The 10,000-nt window shown below is 46.7% G+C and overlaps 1 protein-coding gene across 1 annotated transcript in view; it reads right to left on the bottom strand.

Moving 5' to 3' along the window:
- The window catches only part of LOC134099150 (neurobeachin-like), a 303,605-nt gene that overhangs the window by 17,281 nt on the left and 276,324 nt on the right, over positions 1-10,000 (bottom strand). Inside the window, exon 49 of the mRNA XM_062551941.1 lies at positions 8,087-8,254. Within this exon, the coding sequence (XP_062407925.1) occupies positions 8,087-8,254 (168 nt within the window). The remainder of the gene's footprint in view (positions 1-8,086; positions 8,255-10,000) is intronic.

Here is a 10,000-nt window from a genome sequence, read left to right as displayed (position 1 = left end):
CGTACAGAGTCATTTGAACTATGCCCGTTGATCCCGCCTCTTGTGCAGTACATCTTAAAATTGAGCTTAGTATGGTGATATGCCACACTAGTTGACCTCGGTATTAAAAGTTATTTATGAGGGTGAGTATTTTGGCTTTCCAACTTCCAACTTTGCATTAACATGTGAATAAATTAAAAAAGTATATTGTTTAATAGAATAATTAAGTACAACACATTTTTTAGACCATTTTCTCACCTTAACCTATTTTCTTCTATCTAGTATTTTATCAGGTTGCACCAGCTGATAATGCGGTTGCGCCACCAGACTTTTGATACTAACTTCAAATTATACAGACAGAGTTTTATAATGAAATATTTTTTTCTTAGTTTTACATTGGTTGTACCATCTGATGTATCAATTATTTGAGAGAGATTTACTCATCAGAAAAGGTCATTTGGGGTTCTCTTGATGAGGTTGTCTACTCTTTTCCCTCTTCAACTCAAAATAAACATACTATGAATGCAGTTGCACCGCCCTGACATTTCAGATATGCAAATTGTCCGTCTTTCTTCCAATTTTCCAAACAATTTAAGAGCTATTAAACTAGTAAACGTTGTTTATTTGAAGGGTCTACATTACAACACACAATTATGCCCCCATATCTATCCATATCCTTACCTTTCATTCTATATTCAATACTTTTCACATAGTGTTAATTTGCTGGGTTTGAGATGACAAATTACAAAATATTTTTTATCATAAATATTTTTTATGATAAACAGAAAATATGTTCGAAATGATGCTTTATGTTTTATGGAGTAAAATTATGCTTGTTATGAGTCATTTAAATCATTTTAAACCAAAGTAATGGACTCAGACACAGAATTCTGCATGTCATGTCATTGACCCACACACACAAACACACACACACACACACACACACACACACACACACACACACACACACACACACACACACACACACACACACGTACATCCATATCTGTACACGCACACACACACACAGTTGAACATGGTGTTCTAGTGCTAATGCAGGCACTTATTCATACATGCACACTTGCACACATGTCGTGAAAACGCATGCATGCACACACACAGAGCCACACACAAGAGAGTGAGGTAGTAACACACACACACACACACACACACACACACACTGTGGTGACACATGCATTAAAATGGGTACCTTGATGGCAGAGGGCTTTAGGAGGAAAGTGTATGGGTCTCTAATGAAATATGGGTCTGGGAGCATCTGATTGGAGAGGAGAAATGGTGAGGGAGTGAATAGTCTAGACATGGATGAACGTACCTGAGGTATGAGATATGAAAACACACACATGCAGTTTGACTACACTGGGTTTGAATGCATGAGAAAACATAGCCCATTCATGTTATTATGTACCTACACATTGCAGGAGGGAGTAAAAGAACGAGAGAAAAAGAGAGATATTGAAAGAAAGAGGGGGAGACACTGAGCCAGACTCAGAGGAGTGATGGACGTGACTGGAGCGGCTTCCAGCATCCAGAGGGGAGGTTGTAGATGTCCATCACTGCCACCATGTGCACACACACACACACACACACACACACACACACACACTTATGTAATGCACAAACAGGCACACAGTCACACACACTGTTCACACAAAGATGCATCTCAGGCTGTGGATGTCCATCACTGCCACCTAGCATGCTCTGTCTCTCTGTCAGACACACACACACACTCTCTTTCTCTCTCTCTCTCTCTCTCTCTCACACACACACACACACACACACACACACACACACACACACACACACACACACACACACACACACACACACACATGCGCTTTGAGCATCAGAGAGGAGGTTGTAGACGTCTATCACTGCCAACGTCTTGTCTCCACCCACACCAGATATTCAGATGATGCCCCCAACACACTGCCACCATGCACAGATCTACACAGAAATAGACACACACACACAGGAGCAGGTAATGGCAAGCATTGAGCAGCACTGCCAACCGACATCAGTGGTACCTAAAGCATGCTTGTATCTTCCTCAGTTGCAAATTGAAATGCTTGCACAGAGCTTCTATCTTCCATATCCTGTCTCCATCCCCCTGTCTCCAGCACTGATGCTGAGTGGGCCGTCGTGTACCGCTCGCTAGCCCGTCCATCCCCCGGCGCCCCCTGCGAGCGCATTTACCTCTGCCGCGCCACGGCAGGGCCGGCACCGTGGGACCGAGCCTCGAGTCGGCGTGTTTTTTTTTTTTTTTCGCGGCGAGAGGCGCCGGTCCGTCACATTTGGCAACCATTACGTGTCAGTCAGCACGGCTTTCCCCCGCCGTCCGTCAAAGCCGTAACCCGCACGCTTTTTTTTTACGGCTCTTTCAGGTTAGGCGGGAGGCCGACGGGTCACGGCGTCTGCTCAAATAAAGTAATCTGAGCTGGAGATCTCTACAGAGGTGGTGGTGGTGGTGGTGGGGGGGGGGGTCGGGGGGGTGGGGGGTTGGTGAGCCATGTGGAAAGCATCACTCCGCTTCATAGGGGGAAGTGGAGAAGAAGGAGGGAAGTCAAAAAGCGAGTGGGGAGGAAGAGAGGGGGAAATTCGGATGTTTTTCCTGTTGTGGTTTTACAGCTAAAGAGAGACAGAGTGCAAAAAGAAAAATGGAGGGAATGAAAATCGCACTTGCTCAAAGAAAGTAAATAAACTAGCGTAGTGTAGCGGTTTCACCTCCGTCTCTGTGGCACTGACAGGAGCTGTTTGCTTTTGCACTCCCCTTTCCTTTCTGTAAGCTTTCCTGATCAGCATTAAGGACACGTGTGCGCGAGCCAACGTCTGACGACGGAGGTTAGGAAACAAACCACTTAAAAGGTAAACCTCAGGTTTTTACAATCAGGAAGAAAAAAAAAATCTGGGATGTCTTTAAAAAGAAAGAAAAATAAGCTGAGCGCGCGACGGAGGGCGATGAGAAAGAAGATAAGAAAAGCCGCGAACAAGACAAGACCGTTCACCTGTACCTGTGGGAGCCTGGAGTCAGCGATCGCGCAAGGTTATCTCCAGGTCATGTTTCCTTGAGGCTGTCAGAACACATCAATGACTTGTTTCACACCCAGCCGCACTAATCTGCGATGACACATACCCCACCAAAAAAAGGTGATCTGCTTCGAAGATAGGGATCTCGAACACTTTAAAAGACAGTTAATTAGTTTAAGCCACTTAGAGCTTCTGAGCCTCAGCAGTTTTTTTTCGGGGGTGGGTTTTTTTGGCTGATAAGGAGTCTGGAAGCTTTCACTGTGCGAGCCCAGATGTCGAATTCCCTCGCAGGCAACCGTCACGCTTGGACGAGTGCAAAACATCCATCATAATGCATCGGCTGTCAATCAGCGCCGCGACCCGTGGCTGCGTCGGACGGGAGGCCCTTGGAGGTGAGCGGCTGAGCCGGAGTCTCACGAGTGACAGTCGCCGGTGATGAGATAGGGAGCGCCGGATGGCAGCCGACGCCGTGACGGACCTGGCCTGGATCGGGCCCAGAACCGGCGTGGGGTTTGTCGGACTCGCACCAGATTATGAGTGGATATGTTGCATAATCAGCTGTTTCTCTGGAGAACCTCGTCAGTAACATCAAAGTCATACCGCGGGACAGAAATGCTGACTGACTGCACCTGGGGAGGGAATTTTGCCAAAAGCGGGTCTGGAGTAATTTTTTTCCCCCCTACACTTTGCATTTTCCCATAGGGAACGAAGGGACATACTGACAAACTAACTGATCGTAAGGACGGCAGCTGATTCGGGGCCAGTTTCACCCAGATCTGTTACAGCCACTAACTGGTCTGTTTCCCTTAAGCGGGAACCCGAGGGCTCATTCATCTGAATATCTGACGGCAGGTGTGGAAGTCAAATGAACTAACGCACACCTGGCAGCTTTGCCTGCCTATGCCAGCAATGCACAAACAGAGAATGATTCAACTATGCGTGTGAAGGGCCCATGTGAAAGTGGCGTGTTTACGTGTGTGTACTTATGCGTGAACAATTTTTCTCGGGCGAGGTTAGTTTGTAAGTCATCCGGATACGGCGAGGATATACGCAACGTTCTCTCTGATCTGCCTCCAAAGAATATTTCGAGAAGGGAAAGAAAAAAAAAAAATATGACAGGCACTGAGAGGAATGTACCAATGTCATTCCTCAATGAATCTATTATGAGGGCAACCAAGCAGCGCATGCCAATCAATCTAATAGGAACTCATGCCTCAACATGGCACCTCCTCGCTGCTGTGTGCTGTCGAAAAACAGACCCGCACGTGCTGGGGAAGGATGAGCACTTTTAAATTGATAACGCACATAGAACGTTTCTAGAGAGTTCCATTATCACAGTTGTTCCCACAAGGTTTCCGTTTAAACATTCCATATGCTATCTTAAAGCAGAGGACGGAGTTTGAGAACAAAATAGAACGTTCAAACATTGCTTTTGCTTTTTTTGTTGAAAGGGTCTATACTGACTGTTTGTGCATCTTGTGGTCCAGGTCAAGTCGTCTTGATGACGTCTACATTAGCAAGACGACTTGAACTGGACCACAAGACGCTTGGAAAATTGTTCCATTGCAGACAGCGCTTTCAAGAGTAATCACAGCTTATTACAGCAGCTCATCTGGGAAAAGGTCGAGGCAGGTGTCAAAGTGTTCCTCCGATTTCGACTGCTTGCGAGAGAATGTCACGAACAAGAGGTGTCCATGGCAAAAATAGACTGTCTTCCTCCTAAATAAACCTTTAAAAAGACTTGACAGTAAAAAAAAAAACGGCACTGCTCTGGTCGACTGCACCGAGGAAACTTGACTGATCCTACTCTTCACTGGCCACCTAACCTCCTCCTGCCATTTGTTGTTGTCATCCAGAATGTCTCGGCTCCAAAAAAATATATAAATAAATAAATAAAACAGCGGCAGACGCATCATTTGTCTGCGGTCACGGCGGGGTCCGCATCAACCACCTCCTGTCATGTTCCCCTTCCACGTCCCCGTGCGTGGCACGCTGTCAGGACAACCATCAACGCCGCCCGCGCCACAAAACTGCCTGTCCCTGTTCCTGCTCAGAGCTAAGGGGAGGCTGTCACTGGGTGCCTTCGACCAAAGCTGAGGGATGCCCTTTCGCTGGGTGTGTGAAGAGAAACATTTTTTATTTTTCTTTAATTTCTTTAAACCTCATTTCTCTTACAAATACTTATTCTCATGAGGTCTTAATGTGGTACAAGGGCCAACTTAACAGGCAAAGCAGCAGTCTCATCTGTCAAATGGGTTCCTAAGTCTGATATTATACCTGTCTGGCTTCTCTTACGTGGCCCACCCAAAAGACACATACCCTGGAGCTGTGTGTGAGGGGGATATGGTCCGATGGATTAAACGACACAACAACTCATCACAAAGTAAACAACGCTGAAGTTTCTTCGGAGTTATTTCATGAATAATCAAGGTCATTTTAATATCTGTTTGCGTGAGCATGGCAATGACATGTTTGAATGTGTGTGTGTGTGTGTGTGAGTGTCTGTGTCTCTCTCTGTGTGTGTGTGTGTGTGTGTGTGTGTGTGTGTGCACATGAGTACATGTGTGTTTCCGTCTGTTTGCGGGTTCATTAAGATGCCATCCGACTGGGTGCAGCACAGCGTGGGTTGGGTATATGACAGAGGGCACTGTCACATCGCCGATCAGGCAGGGGGGAGACGCACAATTCACTCCCACACACACACACACACACACACACTCCCCCAAAAAAACAACTTCAAAACACACACCTTCTGCCTCAGCCCTGATTCGGGCACCCTTTCGTCACGCTTGACCTTACATGCTAGTTTCACACTGACAGGGAGAGAAACAAAATAACATGAAAACAAACCTCAACGCTGACACAACAAAGCCATCAAAATACTGGGTGTACAGTTCAAGGTCTAAGTTTGTAGTCTGGTGTATTACATCTTTCCCTCAGATTGAAGGCTGGGGAGTCCATTTAGGGCATATAACAGCAAGGCACCAGTATTTCAATTTTTGTCTTCACGGTCTGTGCTTTTTTGCACTAGTCGGTGGCAGAGCTATGCATCGCAAAACGACTGACCACAATTAATGATGGCGACTCGCCATCTCTCTCCTCTGAAGCTAACAAATGCGGCCGTCAGACACCATTGCATCGGGAAATGGTCGACAGCTCTGAAAAAAAAAGGAGCGTCGAGGAGAGAGAGACAGAGAGAAAGATAGAAAGAGAGAGAGGAAGGAGAGACAGAGAGACAGACAGAGGGGAAAAAAGCCCATTTCTATTGTCTAGAGAAAGTCACAGGAAATGATGAAAGGCAAAGCTCCCTCCATATTGTTTGATAATTAGACCCCCGGCTCCTGAGCGATTTGCATACTGGCCACTTGATAAATAAAGTCTCCCCTGGAAGTGACAGTATATAAATGACTTGTTTTTCAGACAGCAGATGGTGGATATCACAGGGGGAGAGCGGAAGAGAGGGAGCAAGTGAGAGAGAGAGAGAGAGAGAGAGAGAGAGAGAGAGAGAGAGAGAGAGAGAGAGAGAGAGAGAGAGGGAGAGGGGGACAGAGGGAGAGAGAAAATGGGGAAAGACTGCATACCAGCTGCTGCAGTCTTGGCGGATTCTCACTGTTATCTGTTTTATTCCTCAATTAAGCCATTCATGGCTGCTGGTTAAAAGTGCAGTGGACACAGGGTCTATTGATTAATTCAATCAATACAAGATTTACAGCAAGATAAAAGGGCCTAATCTGGATGTATAGACCTGTGTAAATGGAGATTTGAGGAAAAGATCTCAAAATGAATTGGGCCACTCCAGAAATGTGCACACAACCACTGAAGGTGTTTTTATTCATTGCTGTGATTTGTATTTAAATAAATGGCATTCCGATGCTTTATTCTCAGTGTGTATACTCTCACTGTGTAATTTATTTTTAGAAGAAAAACAAAGGTGTTGAAAATGTTAATGTACATGTATGATTGTCTTTTTCAATTAAAGATGACATTTTTAGGAGATTGACCCTTTTCATAGGCGCTAAAACTAAACAATGTGCTATTAATTGACTTAAGCTGGCTATCTTGTTAACAACCAACGAAACCATCTCTTATCATAATGATCCTGAGAAACACAAGCAGCAGCTGAGGCTATCTCTGGAGAAAGGCACACGCTCGGTCAAAACAAAACAAATCTCCACCTCAGACACAATATCCTGCGACCATCGCAAATGACCCGCCTGTCGAAGCCCTGGACGTTCAGGCCATCGCCCTGGCCAATCAGGGCCCGGGGCCGTTCATGGAAAGATGAGTGAGTCAGCAGCTTAGCGTCCTCTTCCCCCCCAGGCGTGGCTCAGTGCCGCTCAGTGATTGACACACACTGAACTTTTCCCATCCATGCCTCCACAGTGAGCACACCCCCACTGCACCCGACCCACTCATCTCTCTCTCTCTCTCTCTCTCTCTCTCTCTCTCTCTCTCTCCCTCTCTCTCTCTCACGCAACACACACACACACACACACACATACGCACACACAAAAACACACCCTGCCACTCTCAGTACACTTGTTGGCAGTGAGACGTAGAGGACAAGGGGCTAGTTAGTGTAGCATTGGTGCTAGTGTCTGTGTTGCTTTGTGTGGAGTTCATGCGAGGGCTCCATTCGGATGTGGCTGTGTGTACTGATGTGGGCTCATGCACACCAGTATACATTACAGACACGTCTGTCTTGTGTGTGTGTGTGCGTGTGTGTGTGTGTGTGTGCGTGTCTGTGTCTGTGTGTGTCATAGCAGCAGCAAATACCACAGAAGCACACTAAAGGTGTGCCTGCATCTTCACTGTACACACAGAGAGCACATTTGTACATTTGAAGAGAGGGGTGTGTGTTCACTTCCTCATAAGTCATTTGCATGTCTCAGCTATGAGAATGAGAGCCATCCCAATCACTTGTGCTTGTGTAACCAACCCAATCATATTTGTACATTTCATGACATTGGTGTGGTGCTGGTTGGGGGGGGACTGAATGTGGGCCGGTAACCAAGGCAACCCCCCCCCCCCCCCCCCCCAGTCGGGCAGGTGACGCACGTACCTCTCGGAGCAGGGGGTCGGCGATGCTGTCCAGGTTGACGGAGCCCTCGTAGGTCACGTAGTGAAAGACGTTGAGGGCGCGCACCGCCTCCGGGCCCCGCTGCTTGTAGCCGAAAATAAGGTCAATCCACTGGTGCAGCTGACACGACACAAACTCGCTCTCCAGCGCCTGTCACGGAGGAGGGGGGGCAATTAGAGGTGAAGGCCGCGCAGCGCCCGGCCACAGAGACCAGGGACAACAACAGGACAACCGGAGACGGGTGCCAACATACACACACACGCACATATACACATATATACACACACACAAACACATGCATATATTGTACACACATACACGTACACACACACACACACAAACAAGACAGACACACACACACATGCACACACACACACACAGATATATAGACACATATACACACACATACACACACACGCACACACACACACACACATAAACTAATGAAACATAATGACAGAAGCCTAGTCTAACAATCACTAAAACTACATAAAAAAAAAAACAAATCCATTGCTTTCTCAATGGTGCCTTTGCTATCATATCAAACCAATAGGGGGTAATTATTTCCATGGAGATTTACGCTGTACATGATGATAGGGTCAGGTGTGTAGTGAACGTTCCCGCAGCCCAAAGGACAGGGTGCCGTTTACACACATCAGTAGCTGGGGGCTCATCCACATCATCTGATTCAGATAATTGCAGAGCCATCTTCAAAGCACTGGTCCTCCTAGGGCACTTCACTGCTCGGGTGCTCTGTTATTGCTTTAATTGATGTGCCTGCCCAGTGAAACATGTATTCTAGCTCTCTCTCTCACACACACACACACACACACACACACACACACACATGAACACACCTGCTCCTACACAGATAGATATGCTTATGTATAATTACAGGCAAGATAATCAAACAATTCACGTATATACAGACACACACACACACAGAATCTCTCTCTCTCTCTCTCTCTCTCAGACACACACACACACACACAAGGAATGTTGTGTATGTCAGCAGCTCAAGGCACTACAGTTGGAGTGTACACTCCCTCTCCCACCATATAAAAAAGCTATTAGCAACAGCAGCCTGTAGCACCCGGCCAGGCTGGCCACGGGGCACGCCAGTTCAACCCAAGGAGCACATGGCCACCCAAGAAAAGCTCCTTAAATGTAACACTGCAATGTTTTTTGGTATCAACATTACATTTCGTCCTGTGCTTGGTGTTTTATATGTGTGTGTATGTGTGTCAGTGTATGTGTGTGTGTGTGTGTGTGTGTGTGTGTGTGTGTGTGTGTGTGTGTGTGTGTGTGTGTGTGTGTGTGTGTGTTCTGCTGAACTGCACAGTTGAGGCTGAGCAGTGAGGGCGAGTGGCGCTTGGGGAAAGGTCATCTCCGTGAGATGCTCTCTGCTCAACCAGCTCTGTCACTCCCACTGAAAAAGGTCAAGTGTGCCCCGACCACAGACAAACACACACACACACGCACACAACCATGCGCACACAACGTATCCACACACGCAGGTACAGCACACACACGCACACACACACACACACACACCTTTACAATAGTGGATATTGGAGGTAGGGAGGGGCAAATGGCCATCTGGTTATTTTGGCAGTGTTAGAAAGGGAAATACTAACTATATTTGAAGCTTACAGTAAGTATCTGTAGATATCTGCAGACTTACATTTCAATGCATGCATGCATATGTGTGAGTGTATGTGTCTATGTGTGTGTCAGTAAGTGTGTCTGTGTGTGATTCGGTGTCTACATGTGTCTCTGCACCCAAGCGTGTGCGTGTATATGTGTGTGTGTGTGTGTGTGTGTGTGTGTGTGTGTGAGTGCACGCATGCTGGAGAATACATTATGCTGTGAGTTTAGCTGCTCTCCCTGTGAGTC

The sequence above is a fragment of the Sardina pilchardus genome, chromosome 13 (genome assembly GCF_963854185.1).
Source record: "Sardina pilchardus chromosome 13, fSarPil1.1, whole genome shotgun sequence".
Classification (NCBI taxonomy): domain Eukaryota; kingdom Metazoa; phylum Chordata; class Actinopteri; order Clupeiformes; family Clupeidae; genus Sardina; species Sardina pilchardus.
Note: the sequence above shows the minus strand (reverse complement) of the source record. Positions and strands in the feature narration are given on the sequence as shown.